Source organism: Ictidomys tridecemlineatus, chromosome 10 (assembly GCF_052094955.1).
Source record: "Ictidomys tridecemlineatus isolate mIctTri1 chromosome 10, mIctTri1.hap1, whole genome shotgun sequence".
NCBI lineage: Eukaryota > Metazoa > Chordata > Mammalia > Rodentia > Sciuridae > Ictidomys > Ictidomys tridecemlineatus.
This window is the reverse complement of record NC_135486.1, coordinates 116,042,727-116,064,290: the sequence shown is the minus strand read 5'-3', so window position 1 is coordinate 116,064,290 and position 21,564 is coordinate 116,042,727. Positions and strand designations below refer to the sequence as shown.

The window sequence follows — 21,564 nt, the reverse complement described above, 5'->3', positions numbered from 1 at the left end:
AGACATGGTATATAGGAGTCTTCTTATTGTTCTTTTTTGTTAACAGCTAACATAAATAACTTATTGGACTATTGAAATAAGAGTTCAATAGGAATGTTCCCAATGGAAAAAGAGGTCTTTGTTTTGTTTTTTAGTAAAAATAATACTTTTCCCTACCCTATCTCCATTTTAAAAAAAATATTTTTTAGTTTTTTAGGTAGACACACTATATTTTGTTTTTATGTGGTGCTGGGAATCGAACCCAGTGCCTCACGTATGCTAGGCAAGGGCGCTACCATTTGAGCCACATCCCCAGCGCCTACCTCCATTTGATGTTGGGGAAAATATATCATTGACCATTAAAAAACAAAAAGCAAGGAACTCGGGTGTAGATACCGGTGTGTTCAGCTACAGTAAAGGAATGGGAAGGCGGAAGTGGAACCAGATTACAGTTTTCTCCTTGAGAATGTCATTCTTGGTCTGTGCAAATGAAGTCCTGGGATAAAACAGCAGTTTCTCTGTTTAGTAGGCACTTCCTGTCGGCCACAGGAACACGTCAGCTGCATCTTTGCCCTTTGCTTCCACCTGTACAGGTGTGTCTGTGTCATCGATGGACCGCCCAGCAAGAGCAGAACCTGACCTTCCTCGTGGACAAATCTTGTCTTTCCAAAACAGGCTTTCACTAGTTTGCTACATGGTATTTGCTTCTTAATCTTTTTTTTTTTTTTTTACCTTTATGCTTTATAGATTTTTAAATGACAAATAATGATTGCATATATTTATGGGACACAGCATGATGGTTGGATATGTGTGTACATTATGGAATGACTAAATCAAGTGACTTAACATTGATAATCACCATTCCACCCTCTGTTTCTATGAATTCAAAGGCCTCTTCATCTTAAATTGCACTGTAGAGCCATCCTGCCCCACCACCGTCTAATTCACATAATTATTCTTCATCAGGACTCCTTCCTTGCATTTTTCATCATAGCAAGCGCTACAGTCTCATTAGCTGCTGTCACAAAAAAGGCTCCAGAATCACTCCTCCCCACAACGATACATACATGAGTGAGCAAAGTCATTTTTATTTTTGAAGGATATTTCTTCTGCCCCATCTCTTCCCCACCCCACTCCTTCATTCTCTGGATTCTCCTTTATACATACTTTGTACTGAACATTGACCCACAGGTCTATGACACTCTGTTCATTTTCTTCCATCATTTTCCTCGAGGTTTTTTGGATTGTATAATTTTTATTAACCTGTCTGAGTTCACTGATTCTTTTGCCACCTTAAATTTGCTGTTGAGCTCTTCCAATGAATTCTTCAATTCAGTTACTACATTCTCCAATTATAGAATTTCCATTTGGTTCTCCTCTTTTGCTTTCTTCTCCCCCTTCTCCTCCTGGTTGCCCTAGGGTCTCCTTGCACACATAGGTGTAATAGGACACTTAGCAATATTTGCACCCCAGGCAAGTATCGTTTAAAAAGAATCATTACTTTCTGAAGGTATCGATGCTACAAAATAGTTTATAATGTTTGTTTATGTAGAGTACAATTGAACAGGGTGAAGTACAATTGAACACCTGTAATACCAGTGACTTGGAGGCTGAGGCAGGAGGACCTCAAGTTTGAGGCTAGTCTCAGCAACTTACCCAAACCCTGTCTCAAAAATAAATAAAAAAGAGTTGGGGATGCAGCTCAGTGGTAAAACTCCCCTCAGTTCAATATCCAATATTTTAAAAAAAGTATAATTGAGAGTAGGGGGTGTATTGGTCAGATTTTCATCATGGTAACAAAATTGCTGAGATAAACAACTTACCAAAAAGAAAAGGTTTACTTTGGTTCACAGTTTTGAATATTCAAGTTCATGATCAGTTAGGGCATTGCTCTTGGGCCTACAGTGAGGGAGCATATCATGACATCATAGCAAGAGCTCATGGCAGAGGAGGCTGCTCACCTCCTGATGGCCAGAGAGAAAGAGATGGAGGCACCGAGACTGTGGTCCCAACATCCCTTCAAAGGCAGGCCCCAGGTGACCTCACTTCCTCCCACGAGGACCCCAAAGGCTGGGGACCAGTCCTTCCACACATGGGGCCTTTGGGGAAAATGCAGGAGGGCGGTGGGGGGGGGGAAAGATGGATGGATGGGTACTAAGTTTAGCTGGGTAGGAAGAAGCTGTGGAGTTCTGTAGCGCAGTAGGGCGACTGTAGACAATGAAAACGTAGTGTGTGTTTCAAAAAGTTGGAAGACAGTCTCAACGTTTTCACCATGAAGGAGTGATAAGATTTAAAGGAGATAGGTACGTTGACCCCGATTGCAACATTATTCAGCATGTGTGTGCTTGGAAACATCATAGGGCTCCCCACACACAGAGGACAATTTAATGTTTTTATGCATCAGTTCAAATAAATTGAACTTTAGAGAAGTACATGAGAGTCCTAGACGCAGCCTGTGATCCTCCTCAGGACTTGCTCCAGGCCAGAGGTGGCCCTTATGCTGAGAAGCAGTTGGGGCGATGGCTCTGATGGGACTCTGCCTCATCTCTTGCTCCACACAAACCGACCTGCCTCCAGCTGTCCAGATGGACGGAAGCAGGTCCCCCTTCTCGCTCAGCCTTGGGTGAAGAGGCTGCCAGACTTGTCTCAGTATTCTCGTTGATGTGAAGCTGAAATTCCATCATCTTAGAGTAACCAGTTTCTCTGAGTCACTCGGATTTTGGAGGCCTCAAAAATCCATTGGATAGCCGGTGGCCAGTTGTCATGGCCCAGTGCCAGGGCCCCCAAATCTAGTTCCAGGCCAGCTGACAGTGGACCACTTTTACACCCCTCGGCCTCTCTGAGAGTTGATATTCTGATTACTTCCTTCTCAAACCTCGCTCCTCTCCAGGCCGTCGCTTTCCTCCTCCTCTTTCCTCCTCCTCTAACCATTCCCCTCTGCAGATTCTCCTCCTGCTCACAGGACACACACCTGCCATCCCCACACCACGACCTCCTCCTCTCCAAGCTGTCTTTGCCACCCATGGCCACCAGAGGGCGCTCGGTTCCCTGCGAAACCTGACCGCCAAGTGGGAAATGGTGAATTACCCAGTCGTGCAGAAAATCCACCTCTGCCTCATCTCCAACCGGTCCTCATTTCTGCCCCTCCTCCGGATTTACAGCCGTTCATCTAGCAAACCCTAAGGTTGCCATAACAACTGCCGCTTTCATTGTCTTTTCCTCCTTAGTCAATTCTGGAATTGGCTAATCCTAGAATTACTCTCCTGTATGGGGCTTCTGTATGGTCACTCTCTCCAGCAGAGCCCATGGCTACTCTTCAAAGATGTCAAGGCAGCCCCGTGCCCCTGCATGTCAGCAGCACAAGAGAGCCTAGGAGACCACGTGAGGCCAGAGCCCCTGAGGGTCCTTGTGGCCTGTGGGTTGCTCCTGCCAATCATCAGAGGCCTTTCCGGTAATGCTAGACCCAGGCCCCGCCCCCACCTCCCTTTTACATTAGGAAATCTCCCTCAAAGATCCTATTTCCTCCTTTCACTGCTCTTCCCACCAGGGCCTCGGATGTAAAATCTATAGAAGGATCAAAAATATCAGTCATTAACATAAATGTTAATGGATATGCTTAATAATAAAAGCCTTTAATGTGATATTTAAAAAATCTAAATGACTGCCCCAAATCCATAACTAACATGATTTCTCAGTTGTAAGAAAGGATAGGATGGCCATTAGTGATTCTTCCTCTAGCCCCAGGCTTCAACATGGCTGGCTGGGCACGGCTGGGCTTCACCTCCTGCCACTCACGGAAAGACCTCTCTTCTGTATTTTTCTTTCTCTTGCAACATCCCCTTGCCTCTGTCCCCAGGATCCTGCCTTTAGAAAGCCGGTCCCCTGCTTGACCTCTCACCCTCTCCTCTGTCAGCACTCCATGGAAGGCGCTCTGACCAAGGTCAACAACAACCTCTACCTTCTCTGTGCTCCTCTCATTTGACTCTAGGGTTTTATAGAGACCTTGAATTCCTTTCTCTTAACGTCTTGTCCTCCGGTCTCTCTTGATCCTCTTCCCGCCTGCCTGTCTTCTCTGTTTCTGGGTTCTCCTAACATTCTGACCCTAAACATAAGAGTGTGGTAGGACTTCCTGTCTATCCATCCTTCCTCCCTGGGTGATCTCATCCGGTTCTGCGGCTTTCAATTATGTTGTATTTTTCTTTAATAGGATGATGTATCAGTCTATTTTGTGTTACTATAACAAAATACCCAAGGCTAGGTATACTAATAAGGACAAAAAGTTTATTTTGACTGGATATGGTGGCACACACCTGTAATCCCATCTCTTCGGGCTGCGGAGGCAGGAGGATTACAAATTTGAGGGCAGTCTTGGCAACTTAGCAAGACCCTGGGGACATAACTTGGTGGTAGAGAAGCCCTGGGCTCCATTACAAATACCATTAATGTGGGGGACACCTTTCTCTCCAGCATCATCAGGAAGTGGAATCTCTACAATCTTAGAACATGGACTAAGGACAGTGAGTAGAGAGTATCTTTCTGGTAAGAAACAGAGACTGCCTATGCTTTAAGAGCCCGAGTCCCCTTCAACAGTCCCCTAGAGAGTCGTCCCAACACTCGGAGGTCTCTCCATCCCCTGTGTGCACAAGCTTGGGCCCTGGGGTCCTCTGTTAGTGCTCAGGTGGTTCCATCCTCGCCATCTGGAGAGTCGCTGTTCTAGAAGAAGTGAGCTGGGGGTGGTCATTTATATGAGGTGCTCCCCAAAAGCACCTGTCAACGCAGGAACACTCAGAAGCGAGATGGTTGGATGACGAGAGCTGTGACCCCATCAGTCCATCCCAGTTTGAATGGTCTGACTGGGTGGTAACCACAGGCGGGTGGGATGTGGCTAGAGGAGGGGGGTCACGGGGCATGCCCTGGAAGGCTGTGTCCTCTCTGTGTCCCCTTCCCTTCATGATCTCTGTGCTTCCTGACCCAGGCAAGAGCTGAGCAGCCCTCCTCCATGGGCCCTTCCCCTGTGGTGGGCTGCCTCTCCCAGGATCAGCCTGCCTTGAGGTTCCAGCAGGGAAATCCCTGGGACTTGCAGGGCGCATCAGGGCAGTGACACTCCTGGGCATCCCTGACTTATCAGACCACATCCCGGGTCTGGAGAGAGTCAACCCAGGTCTCTGCAAAGTGCAGTCCATTCTGAAAAAGAGGGAGGTGTGGAGAAAACCAGCCGCCCAGGAAGGTTTTAGCTCAGCCTGGGACACAGGAAGAGCAGGCGAGTGGTCCCCTCTCCGACCATCTGGTTTACCCTGGTGGTGCAGAAAGAGATCCTTCCCAGGCGGTTGAAAGAGGCTCCTCTGGATCCTGAGGAGGGAATCTCCCCTCTCCTGCATGTGTTAGGAGAAAGCTGGCTCTGCTGGCCATGGAGGCCCTGGGGCCCAGCCTGGGACTGGAGAAAGCTGTGTGCTTGCCTGAGTCTGTCCCCACCACAGGCCTTGGTATGTCCTCGCCTGGTGAAGCGCCACCCAGCAGGCTGCTTCCCTCCTTCCTGGGTGCTCACTGGTGCAAAGGGGCTGGTGGGCTGCCTCACCGTGGGTCCAGAGCAATGGGGTCGATCAGATGGAGTGATGCTGAGGTCTCCACCCTTCCTAACACAAGGCACATGTGAAATGTCATGGTAGTAGAAAGGCCAGAGGCCGGGAGTTCCCCAGGGCGGTGTGACAGTTGTTGACCAGCCTTGCTGGGAGGCCCCGAAGGCTGGGGAGTCCCTTCCCTTCCTTCCTCTGCACAGCAGGTTGGGTGCCTGGGGTGGGGAGCTAGGGGATGCACGGCTTGGCACAGGCCTGGCAGCCACAGTGGGTTCATAAGTGGACGGGCTCTTGCTGCAATTAGGACAGTTTGGAAGCTTGGAGATGCCACCCTGAAGGGGCCTGTCGGTGGCCTGTTTCTCGGTCCTCACCGGGCACTGTGGATCCTCTTTGCCCACAGACTCCATTTTATCTCACATAAACAGGTGCCGGTGCCTTACCCAACCAGGGGACTATGGCTGCATCTCAGGTCAGGGGCTCCTGTGGCCACCCTATGAGAACAATGGCCTATCCCAGAATTAAGGCTGGGGACTCCTGCCTCCTACCCAGTGTCACCTGGCAGAGGCCAAGTCCCTGAGGGACCTGAAGATGGGGATGCTGGCAGCCGATCTTGAGATTTTCATGAGGCCCGCACCAGAAGAGGTGCCATGGGCCCGGAACTCTGCCCTTAGTCCTTCCCCTGGGTCCTGGCTGCCTCGCCCTTTATACTGCATTTACCTGTCGCCAGACTCTATCCTGGTCACTGCTCTGGACCCACCCTGGCTCCCAGCACCATGTGTCTCCTCTGGATTTGCCGCTTCCTGCGCTCTCCTGAGGCCCAGTGATTCCTGACCTCAGCAAACCCCAGCTCCCGAGCCTCCTCCACCTTGATGCTGGCTGACCCGGCTCCCCCGCACCCCCTCCCTAGCTCTGCCTCCCGCCCTCAGCTCCCTCCAGGAGGCACAAAGCTAATCAGGCTGATTATCGCCCAAGTTCAATTCCACTTTCCCTGGCTCCAACACGCAGTAAATTTCCTTAGCTGCTTGGCTCCCCGGTGAGCTCTGCCTCTTGTCAGGCAGCCCAGCCTAGGAAGCCGCCAGCACCCCCACCTGCTGTATCATCGCCGGTGAATCAGGCCCGCCCGACGTGGGGGTGTCATTTAAACGCCATCTACAGAGTCACATCGCACGATCCATCGAACAGGTCCTCCGAGGTCTAAATGCCAAGACCCTCCTGTTCTCTAAAACACCACAGTATAATCTGACGCAGGAGGTCTGGATCAGACAAGATGCTTTTGGAAAATGATTTTTCCTCCTCCACGCATTTTGAGGGTAGGCAAGTGGCATTGGGGTCATCGATTTGTCAGGAGGTGGTCCTTGAACTTCCAGCCCCATTTCCTACTTGTCCTGCTCCCCAAGGTCTCTGGGTGACTGAGGGTGACCTGGAATCAACCTGAGAAGGAGAGGAAGGATCAGGATGCTGTTTATTCTCAAACCAGGGCCCCCTGGGAGGGAGAGAAAAAGCTACGCAGGCTTTTCCTTTAGCCTTGATCCCTTCCAGACAGGGGGAGGCTTGGCTGTGGGAGGGAAGCCGAAAATCTGGCAGAGATGAGTTTTGACTCAATTAACTTTAATGAGCATTAATAGCCTCTTCTATGCACAAGGCACTGTTAGGCTCTGTGGAGTCCAGAGGGGAACAAAACCCCGTCCTCACCCTCGAACAGGGTGGAGAGTGGGATGCGCCAAGTGTCCATAGCAATGTCATGGAGACGCAGACGGGAGAGGTTAATTGAGAGGGATCCTATCCAAGAGGGCTTCCTGGAGGAAGCAGAACCGGAGTTGCAGTTACTAGAGAGGAAGCTGTGGGCGGAGAATCTGCTGAAGGGAGAGGGTGGCATTCCAGTAGTCTGTGTGACCGGGATGTGGGGTGGAGGGAAAGATGGAAGCCCAATTCCAGGGACCTTGAAAACCATGCTGAGGAATGTGGAATTTGCTTTAATAAGAGAGTGAGGCTTCCGTGCTTTGGGCAGGTGAGTGACCTCATTGGAAGGAACCATGGGTTGCTGTCGGAGAGACGAACCTGCAATAGGTCAGGCTGTGGGGATGGGGGGGTGTGTGCAGCTGTGAGGCTGTTGGATGCTACCAACTGGGTCTGAGCTAATGTACCAAAGGGCAGGCAGGCTGGCAGGCAGGCTGTGCACATAGCCAAGGGCGCAGGTGAGCCCCACTTCCCCCGCCCTGAGGCCCCCACCAGAACCTCCTTCATGTGCCTTGGTGTGTCTGCCTCCAGGTGTTTTGCACATCTCTATGCATTTGCATTTCCAGGTTTCTGCAAAGCCACAAGGTCTTCCTGTCATCTTGCCCCAACCCAATCCATCACTTTTCTGTGGTTGCAGGAGGAAGCTCAAGAAGAGAGGAGGGATGCTGGAGAGAGAATGGTGAAGGAGGAAGCAGATGTTCCCTTTCTCTTTCTTCTTTTCTTCTCCCTCTCTCCCTTCCGTCCTTCTCTGCCTCCATTCTCTCTCTCTCTCTCTCCCTCTCTCTCTCTCTCTCTCTCTCTCTCTCTCTCTCCTTCACTCCTTCCTTCCTTCCTTCTTTCCCTACCTCTCTCTCCCTCTTTCTCTTTTTAGAACTATTTACACACCAGGCACCTTACAGGTATTCATCCAGTTAATCTCATGTTCCACAACACGTGACTGATGGTCAAGGACATGGACTTGACCGCTGGCCTTGTTAATTTGTAATCTCAGCTTCCCACCCACTGACGGCATGATCCCGGGGCAAGTTACTAGGTATCTCTTTGCCTCCGTTGCCCTCCAGTTGCAAACGGAGGATGGTGAACAGTGCTTGGCACTTGGTAATTGGTCCCTGGCTTTTTGCAGATGAGACAACAGGGGTCCAGAGGGAAGAAGTTACTTTCTCACACTCACCCAGGTAGTGAATGGCTTGCCAAGAATCGGACCTGGGCAGCCTCTGAGTTTGGCTCGTCTCTCCTGCTTCTCCACTGAGTAGATGGGAGGAGAGAGCAGGAAGGTGTGAAGGTGGATAATGTCCTTCCAGATGGGAGCAGGGGTCAGCAGCCCTAATAAATATCCCCTCTCATGACCACAGATGCCCAGACCTGTAGAGGCAGGATGCAGGTCTTAAAGTGAAGAATTATGACTCCATACACGTTTGAGGAGCTCAAGATTTGGATAGCAAATATGGAAACGAATCAAGGGTAGGTTAAAAATTTCTCATGGCTGAAGCCCAGGAGGAAATGACTGAAAACCTGAATGGTGCCTGCAGATTCTGGAGGCATCCACGAGGGGGCAGCAGAGTCTAGGCTCTGTCTTAGATGGGGGTGTGCGGTGGCCGGAGGGAGAGGTGTCCAGTACAAAATGTATCCTGAGCTGCACACCGGGAATCTTCACAAAGCCTCTCCAAAATGTTAAGTGACAGTGAAGAGGCAGACTTTAGAAATGATCTAGTCCTTATTCAGTGGAAGACCAGACTGAGTCCAAATATTCACATGATCCTGCTTTTGGTCCCCCAGTTTAATTCAGGGGATGGATGAGAAAACTGGAGATAGAACCCAGGACTCCCTCTCTCTAGAGCTATGGAAAGAAATGTGACCATTCCAGGAGAACTGGTTCTCCCCAGGGGGAGTGAGTCCCTGTCTCTTGTGAGGTGGGTGGGTGTGGTCTTGCTCATGGCATTCTCTGGGACCAGAGGTGACGCTGGAGAAGACTTGGGATGGTATCTTTACAGAGTGCAGAGCTACCCCCTCGCCACCTCTAGACCCCCCATCTCATCAAACCTACATTATGAAAGGAGGAAGAAAAAGGGCCTGGCGGGTGACACTGTAGACTGCTGGCAACCGGAGAAAGGTCTGGGAACCATGGAAATTCTAACAAAATTGCTTTTGTTGTCTTGAGTTATTATAAATATACGTTATTAATATTTATTCACGAAAAATCACAACCCATATAAATAATAACTTTATTAATAATCTTAGATATATACTATGTATTTATCCTGTAAATATTTACATTATTTAAAAATAGACGCCTTTTACGAAAATGGGATGCAAGGGTCCTTAGATGAGTCTTGTGTAGGTTGCAAAGCGCAGTCGTGGGGTGGAAGCGGTCCCGGCTGCAAGCCCGTAGGCCGGGCGCTGTCCTTGGTGCTGAACGTGGGCTGGCGCGCTCAGAAGAACCTCCCAGGAAGTGGGCAAGAAGGCCTCGCCTGGCATCACCACAAACCCTCTGGAGCCTCCCCGGTGCTTCCACACGACTTTACAAGCAGAAGCTGAGTTTGTTGTTTCTCTCTTCTCTTCCTCTTTGGTATGTGCAGTGGCTGTTTCCCATCAACTCCTGGGGCGCGCTCTCCATGGGGAAATGTTCCACCAAGCTTAGCCCAGCTGGGGTCCCCTCACTCCCAGATCCCACGGCGCCACACAAAACTGCTTTGCTTTTTACAAGGCTGTCATTATCACCTGGGGCCTCTGAATTTGGACCTGAAAAGAGAAACAGAATTCAATGAGGGCTGGGCCCATGAGTGATTTGGGTTTTGAAAGCATTAGAGACTCGGGCCTAGGAAAATCTCAGCTTTGAACTTGTCCTATTACCTGGAATCCAGCACAAACACATGGTATCATCCCTCCCTCATCAGGAGGGCTTACAGGAGGCCTGGCCAGGGATTTCATTTTTTGTCCCAAGATTTGCTTTCTCTCTCTCTCTCTCTCTCTGGGAAGTACAGTATCTGAGGCCAATCACACTTGGTGATTCTTCTGTCCTCAAATATCTACCCAGATGAAATAATATTAATGAGGTCATTAAGAAGTGGTCACCTTCTCCCAGGGAACCAGTCATGGCCTCAGTCTCCATGGGACAACCTGATGTTGTGTTTCTCTTGGGTGGCGCAATAACATTATCTAAGACATAAGCCTCTAGACCTAACCTCCAGTTTGTAGGAATTACCGAGGATTGAAGGACAAGTTAAATGAGACCACCAGGAAATAATCAGGCAAATACAGAGTATGGGCCCCTCCTGCAGACAACCATCCTAGACTTTCAAAACGACACGTTATATGTTTAAAAGCCAGTTGTAGATACAAATGCCAAAGAAACAACAAAATTCACCGAATGAAATTTATATCCACATATAAAAAAAAAAGTTATAGGGCTGGGGATGTGGCTCAAGCGGTAGTGCGCTCACCTGGCATGCATGGGGCGCTGGGTTCAATCCTCAGCACCACATAAAAATAAAATAAAGATACTGTGTCCACCTAAAACTAAAAAATAAATATTAAGAAATTCTGTCTCTCTCTCTCTCTCTCTCTCTCTCTCTCTCTCTCTCTCTCTCTCTCTCTCTCTTAAAAAAAGTTATAAAAGATGCCCTTAGATCAGTTGGAAAAATTGGTTATTGGATGATATTATGGAATTATTATCAACTTATTGGGTATAATAATAGTATTTGGGAATATGTGTGGAGGTGTTTCGGGAGAGAGTGTCATAATGTTTGCAATTGACTTTCAAATGGCTCAGCAAAAAAAAAAATTAATTCCCCTCCTTTTTAAAATACTGGGGATTGAACTGAGGTGTACCTTTCCAACAAGCTATATCCCCTGCCCTTTTTTATTTTGAAACATTTTCTCCCTATGTTGTTGAGAGAATCATTAAGTTTCTGAGGCTGGCCTTGAACTTGCAAACCTCGTGCCTCAGCCTCCTGAGTCTCTAGGATTGAATGATTGAATTGATAGGTAGATAGGAAGAAAGAAAACATGACAGCATGTTAAACACCACTATCTGGGTGAGGCATGTAAGTATTTACTATTGTTCTGACGTTAATAGTTGCTTAAAAATTAAAATAACTAAATAAATTGACCATGATGGACATACTTACAATGGAGAGGGAAATCACAGAGGAGGAAGAGGGAGGGTGGATTCCACCTTCCCCACCTCCCCTACCAAGTGCCCTCCCAGGTTATGCTCATTTTCTGGCCGAGTAGTCCAGGGACCATTGTCTGGACCAACAAACCATACACCTGGCTTTACTTGCTGAAGATCCTATTGTGTCCTGGGGAAGATGGCACCTCAGAGTGGAGGGAGGTGAGAGTCTCACCCAGGCTGTTCTTACCTTTTTTGCAGGGTCTATGTGATTCAGAGAGGGCTGGAAGTTACTGTAGATGGAGTCCAGGTGGATGTAATCTTCTCTTTCTAGAGGAGGAGAAAGCCCCCCCCCCCAAGAGACAGGTGGTTAGGAAGATAAGGTCTCATTTCTGCTCACCCGACAGAGGGCGAGGGGGTTCATTCCACACCCTTGAAACTGAAAACCGTTGAAAACATGGCAGACTACCTAAACTGCTTCACCCCCAAAGCTTCCAGTTATAAGTCTTTTGAGGCTGTACATTCCTTTCTGAGTATAGTCATAACTGCCCCACAAGTTCTCATGCCAAGTATTTTCATAATCCCTTATATCCAAGTATTTTATAACTTCCATATGATTTCCTGCTTAGCACATGAGTTTTTTTAGAAACTTAGTTTCCAAAGATACAAAATTTTTTGTTTTCATTTCCAGAAATACTTTTGGTATTGACTTCTAAATTGCTTGCATTATGATCATATAATGTAGTCTGACTTATATATTTGTTTTGAAAATTTGTTAAGGCCTTTTTTTTTAGTGGCCTTGTGCATGGCCATCAAATGAGTCTTCTATATTCTCTTGTTATAACTATGTTCCCTTCAGTTGTTGAACATGATGTTCTGTATTATACCAAGGCTGCCAGTTATTGGGTACAAGTATTCTATATTCGTGATGACTTTTTGTCTGCTGGATGAATCAGTTACTACAGGTATTTTTAAAATCTCCCACCATATTGGTGGACTTGTCCATTTTTCCACACAGTCTTGTCAATCTTCGCTTTTTATATTTTGAAACTGTACCCATTGGACACAAGTGGGACTGTGTCTAACATAGTAAGCCATTTTCCAATATAGATCCTTTTCAAGGCTGGGGATGTGGCTCAAGCGGTAGCGCGCTTGCCTGGCATGCGTGCGGCCCGGGTTCAATCCTCAGCACCACATACAAAAACAAAGATGTTGTGTCCGCCGAAAACTAAAAAATAAATATTAAAAAGTTCTCTCTCTCTTAAAAAAATTTAAAAAAAATTAGATCCTTTTCATCTCTCTCTCTCTCTCTCTCTAACTTAAAATGTATATTCCCACAACGAATGTAGCTATGTAGAGAACAACAAATATTTTGTCTAGCAATCCTGTTTTCCTTTTTCCATGTTCTTTTTATATTTCTGTCCATCTGTTTTCATGTTCCTCTCATCCATGATAGACAGCTAGATTTTAAAAAAAAAATTCACTCTTTTAACTGGAGTGTTTAATCCACTTGCATTTTTTATGACTATGGATAGGTTTGAATTCTTTCTGCCACCTTATTTTGTGCTATTTATCTTCTCATTTTTCTCTTCCTCCCCTTTCCTGCTTTTTTGTGAATGAATTGGACTTTTTCCTCATTCCAACCTTCCCCTTCTTAGAAGTTAAAGACTCTTCTGAGAAATTTTCTCATTGTAGGATTTTTCATCTTTGCAATTTAAAAACTTTGTTTCTAGAATTTTTAACATGTGCATTTGACCTAACAAAATCGAATGTTAATCTCTTTGCCGAGATGCAACTTACTTGCTAATGAGTTCACCAACTTCTGGGCACAAATCTATGTCCACATAGGCCGTTTTGAGTTCTAGAGAAATCTCGCACTGTTAGGTAGCCTGTGCCTTCCCAGTGGTCTAGCCAAGCAGTGCCCAGGCTTATGCCCTGCCCAGGGTCTTGCAGGAACTAGCCATGGAAATAGGGTTTCCAATGTGGCACCAAATATTTGGGAAATGGCAAATGCTCCCCTCTTGCCCCTACTTTTTTTTTGTACTAGGGATTGAACCAAGGGGTGTTCTACCATTGAGCTACACCCCAGCCCTTTTTATTTTTTATTTTGACACAAGGCTTCACTAAGTTACCCAGGTTGACCTAGAACTTGTGATCCTCCTGCCTCCACCCCCCACTTCATTGAGATTATAGGCATGCCCCACTGTACCCAAGCCCCCTTCCCTCCTTCAAGCACCAGTGTTCCCCATGGTCTCTCTCTGTGTGTCCTCACGAATTCTGAGTCCAGCGGAGTTTGCCCATACCTTCATGGATGTCAAAGCCAATGTTTCGGAGGGTCCCAGGGACAGATCCACCATCGTCTTCTTGCCACTGGTACAACTGAGACACTGTGGCCTTTTGCCTGTTGATAGAGTTGTACAGAGACCCCATGATGATCAGGGAGCAGGGACGAGGACCCAAGGACAAGCTAGGTCCCTGCTTTCAGCTTCTTACTCTTCACCTCGGGGTTGGAGAGACCGAAGACAGAGGATCTGAGCAGGAGGAGTGGGAGGGGGACCTGGAGGAAAGAGGGGAGGGGCAGCCGTGGCTCACCTCTTCACCTCTCTCCTGGAGCGGAGCGTGAACACCAGGAGGACCACGATGACCAGCAGCACCACGGCACCGCCCGCGCCGGCGAGTCCGTACACCAGGCTCTTCTGGATGCCCCACTCACAGGTCTCTCCGCTGTACCAGTGAGTCTCTGTGATCAGGCAGCTGAGATGGGGGAGAGGGGCAGCGGGGGTGAGAGTGGGGTCAGCACCAATCTCAGAGCTGGGCCCTGACCCCTGAGTGTCTGAAGCGGGGAAGGGGGAAGGAGAGTGTGTGGCAAGGAGAATGGACGGAGACCAAGCCCAGTGTCCCTGGGCTGGCACTTCAGTGGGTCCAACACCCAGTGCCAGGCCCCTAGGTTTACCCATAGTAGCAACCCAGGACTTGGGACAGCTGGCCCAGCCCTGGACTTCCTTGGGCTGCACCCCAAGGTGACCCTTCCACCCACCCATTAACGGTCCAATCCTCACTTTCAGTTCTCCTCTCTATCCGGAAAATCTGTCCCCCGCCCTGATCTGGGGCCCCTGTTCCCCCTCTGAGGCCCGGCTCTTTTCCTCTCTGGCCAGAGTGAAAGGCCCTCCCCCAGGAAGCTGTCCCAGAAGGACCTCGCAGGCCTCCACCCGAGGGGGCTGAGGCGAGTGGGAGGAGTGCGGCTCCCGCCTGCCCACCCAGTGCTCTCGCCGGCTGCCACTCTCTCTAATTCGGTTTAGGTTGGCAACGTCTTTTTGGCTTTTGTCCCTCTAGGACTGGGCTTCGTGGGCTCTCTCCTGCCCGTGGAGATGTGTAGCCTTCTTTCCCTATTTTGCTCACAGGAGATGGCGGTCCTTTCCCTGGAAGCAAGCCCCTGCCTCCATGCCAGGCTGGAAATGTCCTGAAGCTGGGACCCTCCTTCTGCTCCCGGGGAGCTCACCCCCCCCTCAGTGTCACCCAGCACAGAGAGGACACCAGGAGGACCAGCTACGGAGCCTACTCTGGACCTGGCCAGGGGGCTTGGCCATGCATGTTCTGCCAAGTCCTTTGTGACCTGATGCATTCAGGAGATGCTGGGACCCAGTCCCATGACCTTGACCTTCAGTCAGCATCTTGGGTAGACCCCAGGAGCTGGGCGGGGGTAGGGTGGGGTACTCACTAGCACTGGGGGCCACTGCGCTGCAGCAGGCACTTGCCGTAGTGGCAGTCCCAGGAGGCGTTGAAGCCGGCCATGCAGGGCGTGATGCAGTAAGGCTTCTGGTCCTTGTACTCCACCCTGAAGTAGGGGGCAAATTCCTCCCCAGCCTTCTTCCGGCATTCCTCTGAGGGGACACGAGAGCAGCTGTGACCAGGCGCCAGGAGCCCTGGCTTCCCACTGCCCCCTCACCTCTCCAGCTCTTCCTGAATCCACCGTGTCACCTACCTTCAGGATCGTACTGGGTGACTGTAATGTTCTGCACCTTGGTGGCAGTTGAGTTGAAGCACAGCAGGGCTGTGAAGGAGACACAAGGAGACTCTTACAACCAGCCCGTCCAGCATCCCAGGGGCTGAGGCGTGTGACGGGGGTGGGGGGTGGGTGGGGGGTGGGGGGGGTTGTGACCGGGACACAGGAAGCGGCTCTGTGCAGAGGCAGCGCCAGCCTCTCTTCCAGCTACCAGAGGCCCTGCCTGCTGCTCCCTGGGTCCCTTTTCTCTCAGGATCCCCGCACCTCTCTCGTGTTCAGAAGATTCACTGCATAATAAATCACACTGGTCCTCACTTCCCAGCAGCCCCTGCTGCCTTGGACCCTTTCGGTGCCCTGTAGGACTCGGCCTGACTCCACTGGGCTCTATGGCCTCCTTTTCGAGGCTCTCTTGGAATCTGCCAGTCTGAGTGAAGGGCCGAGGGGCTGATTCCTGGATCTCAGCGAGCTGCCATCTCCCTCCCTTCCCCCCACCTCCCAGGATGACAAACATGAAGAACTTCTCGGGCAGCCCCACCTGGACGCAGGAGCCCACCTGTGCAGGTATCATTTTTGCTTATCAGCTCTCTGGTTGCACTCTCGATTTTTTCCTTCACCTCCTCCGTGGCCTTCTTGAAGACTTCCTTGTATTCTGGGGTGAACTTGGTCCTCAGGATGACGTCATGCTCCACCACCACACTGCCCTGCCTGAGGAGGAAGAGACAATGATGTGCTTGAGCATCCTCCCCTGGTGGCCTTGGTGTCCGCCCTTCCCATTGGCTCTGCTCCATCTGCTCTCTTGGGGAGGCAGAGCTGGGGGAGGGACCATTAAAATGGTGACCTGAGGCCTCCTAGGTAAGTGCTCTGTCCCAGGCACCACGGTGGGCCCTTTGCCATAGGTCTTTCTATAATGGCACCTAAGTGAAGCCTTCAACAATGGGAGGAGGCGCCTGGGCAGCCTCCAGGGAGCCTCAGCCATGTGGTTGGATGTGGGTGGAGAACACGGAAAAGCCATCCTTAAACTGTCACTAGATGTAACCCAGCAAGACACTGAGGTGTCCTGAAGGAGGCTTGGTCTCAGGATAGGCAGTCACTGCAGGGGCTCTCTCAGAGGTCACAGCTCCCTAGGGACAGGTGAAGGGCTGCAGGAGGTCTCTGAGCCTCTTAAAATGACATGCAGAAATCCAAAGGCACAGACATGCATTTTTTTTTTCTAATCACATATATTTTTGTCAACACTAAAATGATCTCCAGCTCCCAGATGATTGAAATTCCAATCAAAAAGGGACAGGCACGGTGGTGGCACATGCCTGTATTCCCAGCAGCTCCGGAGGCTGAGGCAGGGGGGTTGTGAGTTCAAAGCCAGTGTCAGCAAATTAGCGACTCAGAGAGACCATGTCTCTAAGTAAAATATTTAAAAGGGCCGAGGATGTGTCTCAGTGGTTAAGCACCTCTGGGTTCAAACCCTGGTGCAAAAAAAAAAAAAAAAAAAATCCCAAGATTAGGGTTTAATCTACTTAGGGTTTAGAAGTCAAGGTCAGTGCTCTCAAGAGAACAATGCAGCCAGCCCCAGAGTTTATGAAGGCCATCTCCTGTGTTTATAGAAGGAACCAGGAAGTTTGATGATCAGCAACCTCACACTGCAGGCCCCAGAGAGCACCTCTCAGGGAGCACAGGGATTATGTGTACCCTAAGAATGAGTCTTTTCTGGATTTAAAAATACAGTGAAAGTCTGGCCTCATAAGCACCATCCAAGATTCCTAAATTCTAGAAGTCTAATGCCCTCTTCCTTTTATCTTCTTGATGCTGTATTGAGAGGCTTAACTATCAACAGCAGATTTGGGGGAAATACTCATAGAAGAAAATTAGAGTATCACATAGACTAATACAGCATGTGGAAAAATCAAATTATACAATATTATCTATTAGAATGTGCACTATAGGGTAATTACATGAATCATAATGTAGTCATCTCTTGAGAGCCATTGCAGTCTAGTTCCAGGACCCCTTACAAGTACCAAGATCCAAGGGTGCCCAAGTCCTTTGGTCCTTTGGTGGAGCCCTTACCTAGCATGCCCAGGGTGCAGACTTCAGTCCCCAGGGCCACACACAAAAAATAGCAATGCCGTTTAAATTCCTTATGAAAACTGTCCATCATGGCTCTGCTAACCCACGAGAAGAGATTTTCCTCATGATCCATGGGGGACTCAGGGGAATCGTGCCAGCCCTGTTGGCCAGCAAGGATCAAATGGTTTCATAAAATTGGGGCGGCTCCTAGGGGAAGATTCTACAGGACAGAATCCCAGGAGGACGGGTGGGTGAAGGCAGGACGGGGTGGACTTGGGAGCCTTTCCCCTGGGCGCCTCCCTCTCCCAGCTCAATGATTTGGCTGCATCTCTGAAGACAAACAGGGTATCTATCCCTGGCTCCCACTGCGGCTTTGGGTTTTCCAGATGGTCTCTTCCTGACATGACAGGATTGAATCTCGGCTCTGCCACTGTGTAACGGACCCCTGAGGTGAGTCGCTGCATCTCTCTGAGCCTCAGTTTTTCCATTTGTGCAATAGAAACAGCCCGGCTGGCCTCCCTCATTCCTGATGAGCATCCAGTGGGGAAAAGAGGCAAAATCATCGTTGAGAGGTGTTGGGGCTGAATGGTGTTACAGTCAGACCCCCAATTCATAGGTTGTCGCTCTAATCTCCAAACCTCAGAGATGCAGGTGAAGTTAAAATGGAGTGGTTGGGATGGACCCTAATTCAGTTATTGATTGCTGCCCTTATGAGAAGGGGAAATTTGAACTAAGAGTCAGCCAAGATATGCATACAGAGAAAAGGACCATGTGAGGACCCAGCAGCGGGGTGGCTATCTGCAAACCAAAGAGAAAGGTCTCAGGAGAAACCCACGTTGCCCACACCTTCATCTTGGACTTCCAGCCTCCAGGACTGCGAGCTCACTGTCTCTTGCTGAAGCCCCCAGTCCATGTGTTCCACGGGGCAGCTCTAGCAGGCTAGGACAGATGGCCTGGTCACAATGGCCTTTATAACTAGGACCGCTGCTTCCACTCCGAAGGCCCAGCCCCAGATACGCACCTCAGCCCTGTGATGTTGACTCCTTCATACTCAGGGATTCCAGAATAAATTGTTTTCATCTGAAAGGTAAGAGGTCACTCTGTCATCCCAGAGGTCCCATCTAGGGGCCTGCTGGGCCTTTCTGTGGAACGTCAGGAGGGTCAGCATGGCCGCCCTGTCCCTCAGCACCTCCCAGTCCTCCTCCCCAGTTCTCCCTGGAATGGAAAGATTCCTTCCCAGAGACCAGGGTTCCTCCACCCAGCAGCCTCCAGAGGAAGTTGGTTTCCTGTGTCAAGGCCCCTAGCAAGTCCGAGGACATGAGGGAGCCGAGAACTCACAAGTCCATGGAGGAAATAGCCCTCAGCTGCTTTCCTAACCCCTCTGGACTCCTCCCCGGGGGAACTGAGGGGCCCTGGGGACTTGCTCTCCCAGGTTTACCTGTTCCGTGAAGCTTTCATTGAACTTCTTGAATTCCTGAGAAGACCGGTCCTGTAGCTTATCACTGTAGGGCTCACTAGTCACGGTCACGGTCAGTTCCATTTGAGCAGAGACCGTCTGTGGTGGTGGCTCTGGAGGGAAGTGACAGGAGCATCACTTACTGAGCAAGCATCACCTCTGGGCTCCCTACCAAGGAGACCTGCACCCCCCAGAAGCCCACCCTGGGTGGAGGCAGCAACCTGGGTCTCTCCCGACCCTCTGTCTCCTGGGAAGAGAGGTTAAGTATGCTGTAGTCCTCAGGGATAAGGGATGGAGCCCAAGGGGCCTTGGGTCTTATATTCTCCTAGAAAATTCTACCCATATTGCCCTGTGCTCTGTTCCTCAGCTTATGATGGGGTTACATCTGGATAAACCCATCATAAATAAAAAAATATCATAAACTGAAAGGCGTTGCGCCCACGAACCTACAGAAAACCATAACAGAAACCCTGTAGAGTGCCGGTCGCTCCCCTGCACTCCCCAGGTGACCGTGGGGCTGGCTGGGAGCTGCAGCTCTGCATCTCGAGAGAATATACCTGACATCCCTCGCTTGGGAAAAGATGCACATTCACACTTTGCAGTACGGTTCCCACTGAATGCGTATCACTCGGGCACCAAGAGAAAGCCCCCAAATCCTAAGTCGAACCATCCTGAGCCGGAGAACGTCTGTGTTGCATTTTATGGTCAAGTTCTGGGCCAAATTGGTATTTTGTTCCAAATTATACTTTCTTCTTTTATTCACTTAAAAATGTTTTTAACTCTCTTATCACTAGGTTAATATCAATCCCCAAAGTGGCCATGCTCCCTGCCACACACCGCAATGGGACAGGAACAGGAGCCTAGTGGGAAGCCCTGGGCCTGGTGCTGGGGAGAGGAAGGGTGTGAGGTGTCACGTACCAATCTCGATGCTCTCCACCACATTCTCACACAGTGGCCCGTAGTAGAGGCTGGGACACTGACACTTGAGCCCATCCCAGAGACCTCCATTCAGGCAGATATTGGTCAATAACTGACATCGATCTCCTGTGAAGCCCAGGGGACAATCACAGGCCACTCCTGTCCACTTCCCTCCGTTCATGCAGGTCACTGAAAGGCAGAAGGTCCTGGTCAACCACACGTATTTGCACAGCACATGATAGTGGGGAGTGTGTTCTCAAAGATGCTGTCTGATGGGACACTCTCGTGAGACCTGGGGTGCGCAGGTGAGTTAGGATCATGCCCACTTTACAGACAGGAGAAGGGAGGCAGGAAGAGGCCTGTCCAAGAGTCCAGGCAGAGGCAGCCTGGACCCTCCTTCTCAGAGTTTAGCTTGCTTTACTTCAGCACATGAGGAAGGAGAAACCTGGTGTCGTGACAGGTGACACCATCAGGACCCAGGAAGAGAAAACAGGAGGCGGAATAAGGGAAATCAGGGAACCGGACCAATCGAGATTCCATGAAGGTTAAGAATGAATGTGGTCATTGTCCCTCAACCCCCGCGCGTCAGAAGAACTCATTACTGTTAACATCTCTTTAGGATGCTTCTCATATTTCCTGGCTCTTGGAACTTGAGGGAGAGTCTAGACACAGTTTAAAAAGACAGGAAGTGGAGGCAGGTGCGGTGGTGCACACCTGTAATCCCAGTGACTCAGGAGGCTGAGTCAGGAGGATCTCAAGTTTGATGCCAATCTCAGCAACTTAGTGAAGCTCTCAGTAACTTAGTGAGACCCTGTCTCAAAATAAAAATAAAAAATAAAAGGGGCTCAGATGTGACTCAGTGGTTAAGCACCTCTGGATTCAATCCCTGATTACCTGCCCCCCCCAAAAAAAGACATGGTTCAGCTCTTGGTGATCGTGCCAATCAACATGCAAAATCTAAAGCACTTTTTGGCTTTTCTGGAATATTGTTGTGCCCGTGTAGAGCAGATTTCAGGGTGTGCACATGAAGGACGTGTATACTCTGCAAAGACTGCTTTCTGTTCTAACCCCACCAGACTCAGAGAGCAGGGGCCACATCCTGCAGCCTCTGAGTCAAGGGTCCCGGCGCACGGGAGAGCCATAAATCCTAAATCAGTTCGTTCTTCTCCCTTCTCCCTCTCTCCTTACTGAAGATGCTCAGACCTGATTTAAGTGTTATATCGTTTCACAAAACCATGCACAGGTTTGTGAAAAGATACAAAAACAAAACTTGGGGGTCCTCATCTGTTGCCTAACAGCATAAAGGGAAGTACAGCCTCTGGGGAAGAGAAAGAGGACAGAAGTGGAAACCATTAGCCTTCAGAGTGGTGACCAGCACAAGTGGTGAGCCCCACGGGAGTGCAGGCAACTTTTGTGCAACACCTGCATGGGTTGCGGTGTGCCCCCCAAAGATGCATATGCTGAAATCTTAGTCCCCCATTGAGTGGTAGGACCTTGAGGAAGTAAGTCCACACAGAAGCTAACTAGGTCCATCTGGGCCTCATCCTCATGAATGGATTAATGCTGATCTGGCAGAGTGAGGAGGGTCTTCCTCAAGAGGTTGTTGTAAAAAAGCAAGGCTGGGGCTGGGGATATAACTCAGCTGGTCAAGTGCTTTCCTCGCATGCACAAGGCCCTGGGTTCAATCACCAACACCACCAAAAATAAACAAATAAATAAAATA

At 49.6% G+C, this 21,564-nt stretch overlaps 1 protein-coding gene and 1 long non-coding RNA gene across 3 annotated transcripts in view; one reads left to right on the top strand and one right to left on the bottom strand.

Annotated features, from left to right (window-relative positions):
- The window catches only part of LOC120887539 (uncharacterized), a 73,555-nt gene extending 58,417 nt beyond the window's left edge, over nucleotides 1-15,138 (top strand). Inside the window, exons 6-8 of the long non-coding RNA XR_013426866.1 lie at nucleotides 573-676; nucleotides 7,927-14,132; nucleotides 14,802-15,138. This is a non-coding gene — a long non-coding RNA (uncharacterized LOC120887539). The remainder of the gene's footprint in view (nucleotides 1-572; nucleotides 677-7,926; nucleotides 14,133-14,801) is intronic.
- Nucleotides 9,891-21,564, bottom strand: part of LOC101964013 (uncharacterized) — a 28,483-nt gene continuing 16,809 nt past the window's right edge. The window contains exons 2-11 of one of the 2 annotated variants that reach the window (XM_078023827.1): nucleotides 19,842-20,030; nucleotides 18,906-19,036; nucleotides 18,489-18,547; nucleotides 15,957-16,108; nucleotides 15,383-15,451; nucleotides 15,119-15,281; nucleotides 13,993-14,154; nucleotides 13,704-13,801; nucleotides 11,651-11,730; nucleotides 9,891-10,028 (exon numbers count right to left, since the gene is read on the bottom strand). In XM_078023827.1, coding sequence (XP_077879953.1) covers nucleotides 9,987-10,028; nucleotides 11,651-11,730; nucleotides 13,704-13,801; nucleotides 13,993-14,154; nucleotides 15,119-15,281; nucleotides 15,383-15,451; nucleotides 15,957-16,108; nucleotides 18,489-18,547; nucleotides 18,906-19,036; nucleotides 19,842-20,030 — 1,145 coding nt within the window. In that variant the 3' untranslated portion in view covers nucleotides 9,891-9,986. Of the gene's footprint in view, nucleotides 10,029-11,235; nucleotides 11,731-13,703; nucleotides 13,802-13,992; nucleotides 14,155-15,118; nucleotides 15,282-15,382; nucleotides 15,452-15,956; nucleotides 16,109-18,488; nucleotides 18,548-18,905; nucleotides 19,037-19,841; nucleotides 20,031-21,564 lie in introns of those variants that run through there. The other variant, XM_078023826.1, reaches the window with a different exon arrangement.